General features: G+C 39.7%; 1 protein-coding gene across 1 annotated transcript in view; it reads right to left on the bottom strand.

The window, feature by feature from the left end:
* The window catches only part of PCNX2 (pecanex 2), a gene marked incomplete at its 3' end in the record, with an annotated part of 153,254 nt that overhangs the window by 77,312 nt on the left and 62,295 nt on the right, over positions 1 to 13,647 (bottom strand). The window contains exons 16-17 of the mRNA XM_084283877.1: positions 7,665 to 7,774; positions 5,439 to 5,535 (exon numbers count right to left, since the gene is read on the bottom strand). Of these exons, the coding sequence (XP_084140003.1) occupies positions 5,439 to 5,535; positions 7,665 to 7,774 (207 nt within the window). The remainder of the gene's footprint in view (positions 1 to 5,438; positions 5,536 to 7,664; positions 7,775 to 13,647) is intronic.

The following is a 13,647-nucleotide window of genomic DNA, read 5'->3' as shown; positions in this document are numbered from 1 at the left end:
TTCAGTTTTACTTTTTCTTGCATTACTGAAATGACTCATGCTGTTCTATAATGTTGCAATAAATATATTAACTTCTGTTTCTGATGTTCTAAAGTCACATGTCCCATTCTCTGATTTTCTGTATCAGAAGCCAAATTACAGCAAGACCTTACAGATTTCAGACAAGGCGTTTTCTGGTATCACCGAATGATAACGCAAGGACAAGTCTGCATTTATATAAAGATCTATAACTACAGTAGGAGTAATTTTGTTTTGAAAGATTAGAAAATATCACGGTCTTTCCAGCCACCCATTTTTCTTGTGATTAAAATGTCATTCTCGGTAAACAAATAAACAAGATAGCTTTTGAGCTCTGTGATCTTCTGAATTGTACTTCAGAGGTCACTCAAACGTCTTTCCCAGTAAATGAAAATCTTGTCCTAGATTTATAAGAGGGATGGTTAAGTTCAGTACTCAATACTTGCACTAAGTTATCATATGAGTAACTATTTGTAGCTCTTGGTTTAAATACTAACTTATATTTTAATTCAAAGGCATCTAGAAACAACACGTGGAATACAACACTTTTTTAGAATTTGAAACACATCCAATTTCCTGGTGCTGCAATCTAGGTAGCCTTCATTCATCTCATCAGAGACAAGAAAAGGAAACATAAAATAATGCTGCGATAGCAAACCTAAGAATAAGGGAGATAAACAAAGAAAGTAGAAGCAGCGAACAGAAGGGTTGTGAATTACAGGGGAAGCTGGCAGCAACCACTATATTTAGGCTGCCTATCACTGTCTGCTTTGAGAAATGCTTGGTAAAAGGTCACCAGCATCAGCACTTCCACTTGCTGCAGTAGGCCTTTGAAATTCAGCAGGACTAAAAAGCCTTCAGGCTCAAAAGGTACTTTTGCTTTGTCCCATGAAACTCCAATCCAGTTTAGCTGAATTCTCAAGCAATAAAACCTGCCCTGTGTCTTTTCTTAGTTTGCTCAGAAAGCCATCCTTGCAAATGAGCAGCGCTCACTCCACTCCTCAGGCTGTGCCCTCTTCAGGCAGTATGGTGCTCAGGAAGGACTACAGATGGGAAGAAACACGAGGAGAGTTAGGCTGGACTCCTCCTGAACCATCTTTCCAGAACCCAGCACTGCTGGCCTTGTTCCTTGCTTGTTGGCCACCATATGCACCATGAAAACCACATTAGGGACCTTTCAGAGAAGGTCATCTTCAGTGAACAAACCTTTGACCCCTACACATCCCCACAGGCTCTCTACAGTCAGTTTTAGACCTTCTCTCACTAGCAAATATTGGGGATTTAGTATGTGTAGCAGTACTGAAAAACTGTGGTCAAAACCCCAATAAGGGAATTACCACTAACTCATATAAGTGACAGAATTTTGTAACGTTTGCAAAATTTTAAAGCTACTTCACACAAAGCCAATAAAAAGCAGCAGTACTGAGGTTATAAAATTCAGTATCTGAGAAAGTTGAGCAGTGCCAGGTTTATGCAGCACCGTACTCCAGCCCTTTTGTGGAGATGTATTATGAAAAGTCTTCATCAAGTATCATTTTTCTGTGCAGCTGAATCCAACTACTCAATAATCTAAAACAAGCTTATAAGAACAAACACATGCCAATCATATTTTCAAGCTCTCCTCCACAAGCAAAAAGGATTACTATTAAAATGACAGCTGAGTTGTTTTCATAACCATGTGACTGCAGAAGCTGCCGTTTCAAGAACTATATCAAACATTAAGAACTTGGCTATAAAATCAGAAGTACTGACAATAATAGATATTGGGGGCAGGGGGAAAAGGCATCCAAGCTTTCCATTCCACGCTCAGGCCAGCTCACCAAAGAGAGCAAACTGTATTACACAGACTGTACTGCATGGTATTTGCATGGTATTTCTCATCTTTCCCATCTTTGACTTTACAAGTGCTCTTTTTAAGGTTCAATCACACTGCTTTTGACACATTGCAACACATACAGGAAAAGGTCTGTGGTTTTAAAGCAAGACTTACTATCCAGGTATTTGAATCCAAATTAGATAGTTGCATTCCAACTTCGGTGATATCTGCAGTGCCTAAGGTTTCATTTATGCCAGGCACATGCCCTTTGCACGTGCACAGAACTGCTTCAAAATGTAAACATACTGCTCAGCTGCTGACTTGCATCATGGTCCACACAGGAGGCAGGAGCTTGATGTGGTAGACACATTAAAACTTTTTTTTTTTTTTTTTTTCCCCCTCCCCTGTTCTAAAACAAACTGGGCAGGAGCAACTTTGTCTTATATCAATGCATGATGGCCAGAGCCTGCACCAAACTGCTGACCCTAGGCAGTTGTCTCTCTGCCTAAAGGGGATTCAGAGCCACTTTCCAGGAAAAGGCCCTGGGCATCCACCTACAGGTTGCTGTGGGTGGGTCTGTGGCTTCCACCCTTCTTGCTGAAGGCAAGTCACTGCCTAAAGGCTCTGTGGGAAATGCAAGGAGTGTGACTCGACCAGTAGAGCTGTCAGCCACACAAAGGGAGGCAGATCAGGAAGCAGAGAAGTTTTGGTTCTTGTTTCTAGACTGCTTTTTCTGTAGGTTGCACAATGGTTGTTCCATGTGAATTTGAACAGCTCACTTCACTGTGAGCTGCTTGATGAGCTGACTATAGCACCAACTGTTCAGACTGTCTTGTAAGAATGAGCCTTGTTCAGCTCACTAGAAGAAAAGAAAAAAAAAAAAAAAAAAAAAAAAAAAAAGCATTTTCAGGAGAGGACTGAAAGTTGTGAAACTCAAAATGAGTGAAGGCATCTTCCTGCAGTCTTCATGGATGGGACACAGGACCCTCTCCTGCACTTGGCATCCCCTGACCTTGCTAGCTGTTGCAAAGCACATGCCTCCCTCTACACAACTCTGTCCTCCATCCTGTATTTAAATCCAACTGTCTAAAGCAGGACTTTGGATTCCATTCCCAACCACAGGCAATTATGAAATGAATGTTGAATCGCCCTACAATGCGGCGCTTAAATCCTTTGTTGTATTTGATCCAATATAGGAAAGTTAGGCTCTGATCACAGCTAAAATCTCTTCAGTGAGAGTCATTACCACTGTGTTACCACATGTGTTATGGTTTGGGGTGAAAGCAGGTGTTCTTTTTCTTTTTCCCTCCATTTTACACTCAAGGCAACAAAGAAATACTGACTTAACAACACCGCATTTAATGCCTCAGAGATTTTACATATTATAACAGGATTTTTTATTATTATTTTTGATTACACTTTTGGAGCTTTGTACAAAGCCTTTCACTGATTATCTAAATGTTTGTATTAAAGGCCAGGAAGGAACCTGGGTTTGAATGTAACACATTAACACCCTCAGGCCACTGGTTAATCTAGCAATCAGCCATGTGGATGCCTATAGAAATTAATTATAATGGTAGGAAGCTCCATTCTCAAAGTTGAATGGTCAATTATCCATCACAGCTGCTTTATAATTCAGGCTTCCAAAGCTGGCAATTCTTCCACAGCTATTCAAGCAAAGGGAAATAGTAAAGGTCATGTAACTAAACATTAGAGATGTTGTATTTATTACTGCTAACATTAATATGAAGCCACTACAGAATACAACAGATTAATTTTTGGTATTAACCTTGTTTGCTTTCAGCTGCTTAACAATGCGAATTGGTTTTGTATGCCTCAGAATTTCTGATTTTAAAGGGCCTCATTTAAATGGCTTGTTATGCACACCATACATGTACATACAGACCTGAGCAGGGCTGGCTGTTTTGTGTGGCATTTAAACATCACCAGCACATTTTTACAGCACTGGCAGGGATTATTCTACTTGCAGAGGAGCACTCAGATTTTTTATTTTTATTTTAAGTTAAATTTAAGTTTGCTTTTAAAGTCAGTTGCCTCCTGACAAGCACATGATTGTTATTGCTTAGGCCAGGCAGTAGAGACCGTGGCTTGACTGTGTCCCTCAAACTTGAGGTAGATGCATTTTTTGCTAGTTCAATTCTTCACTACTTGCTATATTACTACTGCACTTTGAGATACAGGAGGAGTCTCCTGGCAGCTGGAGGCAGAGTCTCCTGGCAGATTGAGGAGTCGCCATCTTCAGCTCCAGTGGCTGAAGAGCCCCAGTGCAGTTGACCCACATGGTAACTGTGTGAATATAAGACATCAGACCCCTATCCACATTAGGCACAAAAACAGGTCTGGAGTCGGCAGCATAACTCCATTTTGAAAACACAATCAGGATCTTAGATGTGAATTTGTTCATTCTTTTGTTGTGTAGTTGTGTTACTCAATGTACTGAAGCATTGCTCAAGGTTTCCCTCTGCACTGTGAAATGAAACCAACTAAGTGGACAGCTGTATTAACTGCTTCAGTCCCTTGGCAAGAGTCCCTCTGCAGAACAGATGAGATCAGACTCTGTACTGCTCCAAAATGGGTGCTATCAGCAAAAGATACAAGTGGGATATAAATACCAGGGAAAGAGAAGCTTTCCATTGCATCTGCAATACAGTGTCTGTGTACAAGAATGGACTGACAATGACTCGTGGCAAAAGTCTACACACCAAATATAGCAAAAAAGAAAAAGTTTTTTCTTTTTTTTATTCCTGTTACTACATTCACATTGCAATGTGGCTCAGTTTGCAAGAAGCTGAAGCTCAATAAAGCCAAGGACCAAACATACATGTATCACTTAATCCTATGTGGGCCTTATTACAGTAAGCAATTTAACATTGTACTTGGTAGGAAATAATCTAAGCAGCAGCTAAGCAATGAACAGCAGAAAATATTGATATAATGGATTAAACTCATATGCTTAATTTAGGCTACATAACACCTTATAAAATGTCCATCAAACATGATACAAGATATACAAGAGAGATGCATCCACATGAAGGGACACCTGGAGGCCAGGCCAGGCACCATACTAGTGACCTGTATCCCTTGGCACTTTTGACTCTCAGGCTGTGTCTTAAGGTCAAAAAAGGCGGTCTGTCTCCCAGACACTCTGAGCACTCCCTGGTTCTGAAAGCATTCAGGACTTTAGGAATAATTGCCTTTGCTGTAAATGCTCCTAAGCAGGCATTAGGATGTGATCAGGAAGAATCACTGTCTGACAGCTAAGAACGTGACAGTTCATGACTCTAGGAAATCCCTAATGCCCCTTAACACTTTGAGAAGCTTGATGATCTTCCCACATGAACTCTATGAGATCAACCTCTGCAGGGTACCAGTTCTCCCTTCAGGACTCTCTGGAGAGGTCTGGAAGTATTTCCCACAGTTTCAATCTGTGGATTTAAAGGAACAGGACAGATATCCTTCCATTTTCTGTTTTTATTAGTTTAAATATTTAAATTGCTAATTAAGAATATTTAGAAGATTTCTCAATGTGGAAAATGGATGGGAAAGCACTTCACGCAGAAAGTAATGAAAGAAAAGGTCTTACCACTGATTCTCTCATCTTTTCTGGGAGTGGATCTGCTGATGAATCTTCAAACTGTTGACGTAGAAAGTGAGGCACATATTTGCATTGAATAAGGGACCTGTTTAAAAAAAAAAAAAAAAAAAACACAAACTAGTTAGGATACTTCTTAACATGTCTAACAGACATGAATGTTTGCAGTGGGGGGAGCAGGGGAAGGAGCAGAGGAGGTAGAAGAGCCTCAGTTTTCCTTCCTCATGTATGCAGTAGCTATCTTATCTTTGTATAGCTGGAGATTGATACAAACCAGCTCTACCTTTGATCAGGGTACAGCTTCCTCATCAAAATGTCAAGGAGTCTCAGCAACCAGAGCAGTCCAATCAATGTGCCTGTGTCATTCAGAGGAATGAGCTAAGAGGGTACTGTGGTATTCATGCCCTTTATTAATAATTCAGCTAAGCTGAAACCAATATGAGAGCTCTCTAGACCCACATTAGAAAGGCCAGAGAGGCCATTTCTGTATAAATTGCATATTAATCCCCAGTTCAAGATTTATGTGCTACCTTCTCTATCTTGAAGTTTATGCCACAGGCCATCCTTTAAACACTGTTTCCAATCCCCTTAACTTCCTTTAATTAAGTTTAAGAGCTGTTTAAAAAATATCTTAAACCTCTTTTTTTTTTCTCCCTAAGGATTATGCATTTTCATCACGATTGCATAAAGAACATTTGATGTTGCTGTACACATAAACCTAAACAAGATATTTAACAACCTTTTCAGCTGCTGAGGATTTGATTAAGAATATTACAGAATCAGGAGCTGGATTTAAAAGTTTAAGGAAATACAAGTTTTTACTTTATTAAGGAAGTTAATGAACTGGTGTGTCTTTCCTGGAGAGTGGAGGAGAAAATATACATTTAAATTACTCCAAAATTGAAAGAGCTCACACTCACATGCTGATTTGCAATTTACCTGCGTGTATTCTACTCCAAAGCTAAAAAAAACTTCCCCAATACAGCACACAGCTTTACTTTCATACTTCTGTACCTGATTTCCATCCTGTAATGGCCTATGAACTACACGCTACCTACACAGAACTTGATCCAGGTCTTATTGATGCCAGTGCAAGACACGGTAGGCTTCAGATAAAGACAGTAGATACAAGCAGCTCTTTTTACTTTGTCACACTATGACCTAGTAATATCTAAATTTCACATTCCCTCAATCTTCTCAATGTTGAGGAAAGAATTTCTCAGCTCTTCAGTGAGATTTACCGGGTAGCCCATTTCTGTTAGTATCTCACTTCTGCCCTCTCTCCTGCATTACAAAGTTGTGCGGCCAACCAGCCTGACTTACCACATGCCTACTGCAATCTTCATATACTTCAAGACTACGTATACATGAGCCTCACCTCATGACATATACAGCACACCTCACAGAACTGAGAGAAGGGAGCCTCTGGATTTCCTCATACGCTCTCTGCACTATGCCAGGATAAGACCGAGCTGCCTGTGAAGCAGAATCCTAGATGACATGGTGATAATGGCAGCATGAAATCTGCTTGCTTGCTTAAGCCCACAGCCATACATGTAGATGCCCAGCTGTCTGTGCACAACCACAGCCCCCATGACAGTCACATAGCACAACTCCCACACACAAAAGAAGCTACAGATCTAGAAGCCTCTCTCACATCACATCAACTGTCAGATCACGACGTTGGGACTTCTTTGGATCTCCCTTGTTCCCAGCATCCACTCTCAATACACACAAACTCTCTTCTGCTACCTTTAGCAGAGTACATTGGAGCAGAAAAGGGTCGATCTTGAAGAGGCACTGTCTACTGATGCTCACCCTAAGCCATCTTCCCCACAAATCAGAAGACCTTTCTCCTTGCCAAGGTGCCACCCAATGAATGTTCTGCAATTCCAGAAGTCTGCAAGTCCCCTCAACTAAATCACTATCCTCCGATATGGCAAGCATTCAATTTCCCAGAGGATAAAATCTGCCTTAAACAATTTGGAAGAGCTATGTAAAGAGCACCAGCCTTACTGCTGATCTGACTGCAGCACTTCATTTACTTAACAGGACTGACAGGAACCATGCAAGCAGACATGCTGAGGAATTTCTACCTCACCACAGTCATTTTGGGAGACAATCCCCACAGTTCTGAAACACAGATATGACTCCGAGCAAACCACATTTTTTGTGCTGTAAAGGTAAATCAATAAATAACAACTGCAGGCAACTTACATCAGTACAGATGGGTCACTGCTTTGTCTGCTGAGGTGATAAGAAAGTGCAACTAGCAGACCACAGAAAGCAGAAAACAGTGCTGGAATGTGCTGTGCATCCCAGGGTTCCTGAACAGGGGGACAGAAAGCAGAGCATTTGCAAGTTAGGAATGCAGTACTATTTTTTTTTATTTATTTTTTAAGTAGGCCATGCTGTGCATGTAATGTTAAATGCACATCACCTAAGTCTATATGCCATCTACCAAGGTTTGACAATCCTTTATCTTTTCAAAGTTTATCATTGTGAAAAAGACAGCAATATTACAGACACGCTTTGTGATTATGCTACTGTAATTCCTCTATTATCAGCAATTAGCTAAGAAAGCACATGAAAAGCATGTTTTCTTTTCTCTTTAATGAAACTCTAGAGGCAACTTTTCATTAAAATGAGATGCGAGTGAAATCATTTCCACTGTATTTGTCTAAACTCTGAATTGATTCTGTGATTTACTTGACCTGTGGCCAGACTGCTTGCAACAAATGCCCATTCCACCCAGCTGGGGTATGGTCCTGGCAACTCACTCCTAAATCTTTCTGCTGCTTTATATGGTCCATCTAGGCCCTGCATGTTTAGCCACTGTCCTTGAGCAGGGGGGAAAGAGACAATTTACACACTCACTAGCATACTCTGAGCATAATCAAGATGAGAAATTACCTCTGGGTGACTTAGGCAGCTAAAATTTGCTAGAGATAATAAAAAGAGGCATAGGAAGCTTAATGAATACTTATGACCAGCTTCATCTGTGGCATCCTCAGCTACAAATTAATCTTAAATACTTGTGAGTACTGGCTGCAAAAGGACAGAAATTTTGGCTGTGAAGGACACAGAAACTTGGTGAATCAGATCCATAGCCATTTCACTCACTAGGCTTGTTCCGTGCTTCTACACAACTTCTATCCGATCAAGTTAAACTTTGCCATCCAATTCTATTCTTTGGTTGTTCCCAGGTACTGAACCAAATACATTTTGGTTTAGCTTTTCCTATGCTCAGTCTCAGGTCAGAAATTCATATTCTTCAAGACACTGCAGAAAAGTAGTTGAAGCCAAAATGGTCTGCAAGTGGCTGGATCAGAGCCTATCCCAATATCCACTGCACTTCCAGGACAGCATAACCACATAGTGCGTGACTGCCCTTTTGCCCTGCAACTTCTTACAAAAGCAAAACGTTATAAAGAGCCTATCCATACATCTGGTGTTGAAATGTATCATTTTGAGAAACCATTCCACGCTCTTTCTACTGTAAAACCCTACACGGCTGATTCCCATAGTAATGGCTCAGGAGCTCTTTACTTCCCAATTTTCTCTATACTATGAGCAGCCTCTGTGTTTGGCTAGCCTGGGCTCCACTTCCTAAGCACCTCTCCCTCATCTCCTGAAAACAGCTGTCAGGGAGCTAGGAAGGCAGACAGGACAAGCATCAATATTTGCTGCCTAGGGAGCAGGATTTTCCAGAACAAGGCTACGCAATGTTTTACAAAAGCTGAGAATGCACAAAGGTGTCATTTCTCCAGCATCAGTGATGCACCCCGCTCCATTTTGTCATTTTCCTCCCCCTCTAATGACGCCTGGTAGAGCTTTAAATTAAAAAGATGAAAAAAAAAATATAGTCAATAATTGGACTATGATTCTTCTCAGTGGGAAAACAGGAATGATAGATTTTAGTCTCGGAAACTGGTATTATCTGTCAACCCAGACATGAATTTGACTGCCTACTCTACCTCATTTGGTTGAGGTGACATGTAGTGCTTTCACATAGAGTTTTGACTTGGATGCAGATACTCACGTAGTCATTTCTAAAACAACTCAAATGGTCTTACAGGGTTAAGGATGAAAGTGGTGAGTTAAAACAGATACAGTGTTCGGGGGTGGTGTTCCACTTCAACCACAGAATTGCCTAATCCCCAAACAATCCACTAAAAAGGAAGATAAAGGTGGCTTTGAACTTACAAGCCTTTTACCACTTGTAGAGGTAGGAAGGAAAGTGTATTTTTAAAAATAAGTGGCGATAGTAGCTTTCTGTCCTACATGATTTATTCTTTTTGCTTCTTCCTTCCCTTAAAAAAAAATGCATGTAGCAAACCTTTATCTTTGAAAGGTATGTTAAAATAAATCACATGTCCTACTCCAGAGACAGAGTGCTCTGAACACAGCAGAACCCTTGTAGTAAGTAGAATTCTTGGTGTTTTTTTTTTGTGGTTGCATGGTTTCTATATGTGTGTTTTTGTTTTTTTTATTCACACACACACCTTTTTCTTTTTCCTTTTTTTTTCTCTTTGAAACAGAATAGTCCTCTAAACTCAAAGACTTTATAGATTGCTTGAGCATTAGCATAATTCAAAAATGCTAATTCAAGGAAGAAATGGTGAAGGTGTTTTGCATTGTGACTTCTTTTTTTTTTTTTTACTATAAAGAACAACTGAAACTAGTCTCCACAAAGCTCATAGACCTTCTAATTTCCTGCTCTCTCATCGTTTCATCCTTACTCAACTGATCTTCTTCTGTTCTTCTCTTTACTTCTACTCCTCAGCTGCATCATGGATCTATGCTATTGCTTACATTATGTAAAATGCAGGACAGCTGTTGTCAGCCATTCCACATGTGTATGTTAAGTAGTAAATATTTTCTAAGTTCAGAAATAAGATGATAGCATTTCTTGCTATCTGAATGAAACTGTAAAAGGGAATAAAACCCCGCACCCAAAGTTTTAAGGAAATGATAACCCTGTAGAGAACAAGTCCACGGTAACTGTAAGATAGCCACGTATGTTACCATGGATACTCTGTTTCCATTGAACACTAATGACCAGGAATCATTAATTATTCACAATCCTTGCATTAAACTTGCTAGAAACATGTTCTTGAGAGAGATGCCCACCAGCCTTATCTTCCCATCATCCAAAGAAAACTAAACTTTGCTTTCCCAGAAGACCTCCAAAGCCTTGGAAAGTGATGAACTAGCAGAACACAGATAGCGCTCCCCATTTTGATTGATGATGTCTCTTTCTTTGCACTCTGATATGCTACAGCCATCCATATGGATGTGCATGCACGTGTGCATGTCACCTTACTCAACAGGCTCTCAGTCTGTGACTGGAATTCCCGGGCCAGAGTGTGAGATGGGCAATGACTTTGGACAGGAGGCATGAATGTTCACATTTCATGTCATGGTGAGTTTATCCTAAACAAGAATCGCAGTTTTCTACATTCCTATGCAGTGACATACTTCTAAAAAAGTAACCTCAGGCCACGTTAGATTCTGCAGACAGAATACACTTTTTCTATTATGTCTGGACAAGAAGCTCCTATTATACACACAGAGATCTAAGAGCATAACTACTGAGGTTACAACTGAAGAGCAAGTCTGACTACAGCTGCAAACATCACTCAGTGAAATACGTGATATCTGACAACTCTCCAAAATTAACATTCCTAATAGTTGTTGCTTGAACCTCAGGGGTCTCCAAATTGGAAAGTACATAAAATTGATGAGCCTTGTCTTGAAAACCTCCAATGGTGCTGGAAGCATTTTATCAAATAGAAATAAAGCTGTCTAATAATCCTATACTTCTATTTTTGGTCACTTACACATGCGGGAATTCTGTGTATACACATGGGCCCATTCAGTGCTGTTTAGAAATGTTTTGGACAGTCTTAGCAGACAGAGGGAGATGTATGCTTGTAATACTTTCCCATTATAAAACCATAAAGACGCATATTTCAAAATTATTAGTACACAGACGAAGCCTGTGTTGTTGAAAACAGGAATCAAGAAGCATTGTTATTCTGATTAATGAGTTTAAAACTCATTAAGCAAGGAAACAAACTACATCAACTGTAAGATGTGAATGGCTTAAAATACTCTCAGGATTTTTAGTAACTGCCCATTGAAGTGATAAATAAATTACCTGAGAATACTTTCTTCAGATTTAAGGTAATGAAGAAGGCGGAAGAGAAGGACTGACTAATTCCAGAAAGATTTGAGGATGTGCTCCTCTGCCTCAAAGCAATACACTGACACACTGGGTGCTAAAGAGAGGTATGAAGATGACTAAATTCCAGAATGAATGTTAGTTGAAAAAACAGGCATACCTGATTTTATTTAACAGATATTTAAAAAATAATATTTGCACAAAAAACACAAAACAGAGCAGGAGACAAAAATCAGCACATCAGGCAATTCTACTCAAATGAAATAGATGGCACGGAAGTTCCTGTGTCTCCTATCTGATGGATATAATATCTGAAAATAAAAACATCTCCTCCAGGAAAAAGAGATAACCCTTTCATATATCAAAGCCAAGGTAGCTATTAGAGCTGCCAATTTCTGTTTAAGATTACAGGACTGAAGCTGAGATCAGAAATAAAGCCAGGCTGAAGTGAATGTAGATAATTTTAAACTAAACTCTGTTACCCAATAGCTTCAAAAGAGCAGAAAGCTGAAAAAAAGTGATGCTATTACATGTAATAGTGCAAGGACTGACAAAAAAATAAGTGATGAAACTGTATCTAGAATTGAGAGCTTTTTATTAAACAACAACTAAATGAAAGTTCTTAGTGGACCTGGAAAAAGAACTGGAGTAGGGAGTGATGACATCATTAGACACAAGTCTAGGAGATGAAAAAATCTCAAAGCAACCAGGAGAAGCTCAGGTCTTTGCACTTCAGAAGCAAACACCTTTGCTTCTGAAGTGCAAAGGCACTTCTGAAAGGCACTTCTCTCTTATCTGAAGTCAAGGTCACAGTACACAGTATTGTTGTATGTAAGGCTGGATAAGCAGCTGGTGTCTCATCACTCATGACATGGATGTGCCATGTGATCAGATGTATGAAGAGATGCGTCAGAGCACCAGAAAGCTGTAGCCAAACCACCTCTACATGACCGGGATAACATGACTGTAAACCAAAAATATATGCAGGCATATATCATATATATGAGCATAGTCATCACCAGACAGCATGATTTCTGTTCACCAGCCTCACCAGAACACAATCATGATTTGAAAATCTGCTCCTCTTGCAATATGTGCCTTTGACTGACACCTGCGATGAATATCATCCTGTCCTGATGGTCAAACAAGTCCTCAAGGTTTCAGACACACAGCTGGAGACCTGAAATTCCAGCCACTTTGTGTTATGGGTTTTTCTGGAGCAACTGTTACAGTTTTAGATGCAGTATTCTATTCACAGCAAAATGCACAATTTTTCTTCCATCACATGCTTCTAATCAAGTCATACGATTGGACACGTAAGCAGCCTGTCATATGCTCCAACTTGCCCAGTCACTACTAGCACAAGACTTGAGAGCCAACCATCATCTTTTAGGTGCTACATGTATTTTAGCCTTTACAGAGAAACCTCTCCGGTAATGTGATGGCAAAGCAGCTGCAAGGTCATTCAGAAAAAGTTTGAGAGCCACGTGAACTTTTTGGGCAAGCCAAATTTGGTCTGCAAATCATAAGATGAAATCCCAAGAATATTATATAATGATTTCTTCAGGAGACTTTTCCAAACAGAATTGATGACAATTAAATTAAACTAATTATAGTTTATCCTGCTTTTTCACAGAGCCCCTCAGTTGTTTTTGTACAACACAGTTCAACAACAAAATCAGTCTGCACAAGGCATGGGATTTCAACACAGGCCTATTCACCTCAGTCCTTAGAGCTTGTGTTTGCGTGTTGAAGTTAATGTGATTACTTGTGCTGCTTTGTGGACATACCCCAAAACAATTCAATTCTTATTTTTGATTTCCTTTTTCCTAAAACAAGAGCTCTAGAGGAAAGAATTAACTGATGTGAATTTGCTACTCTAAAATAATGCAGCCAAATTTAGAAATTAATTCATTCTACTGTAGGTGTGTGTATATAGTTTCTGTAGTTCTAAACATCAGCAAAAAAAAAACCTCACTTAACAAATGTTTATTCTAGAACTGTTATTTGTTT

This window comes from Netta rufina (genome assembly GCF_964035555.1).
Source record: "Netta rufina genome assembly, chromosome: 3".
In the NCBI taxonomy this organism is placed as follows: Eukaryota; Metazoa; Chordata; class Aves; order Anseriformes; family Anatidae; genus Netta; species Netta rufina.
This window is presented reverse-complemented; position numbering and strand designations above follow the sequence as displayed.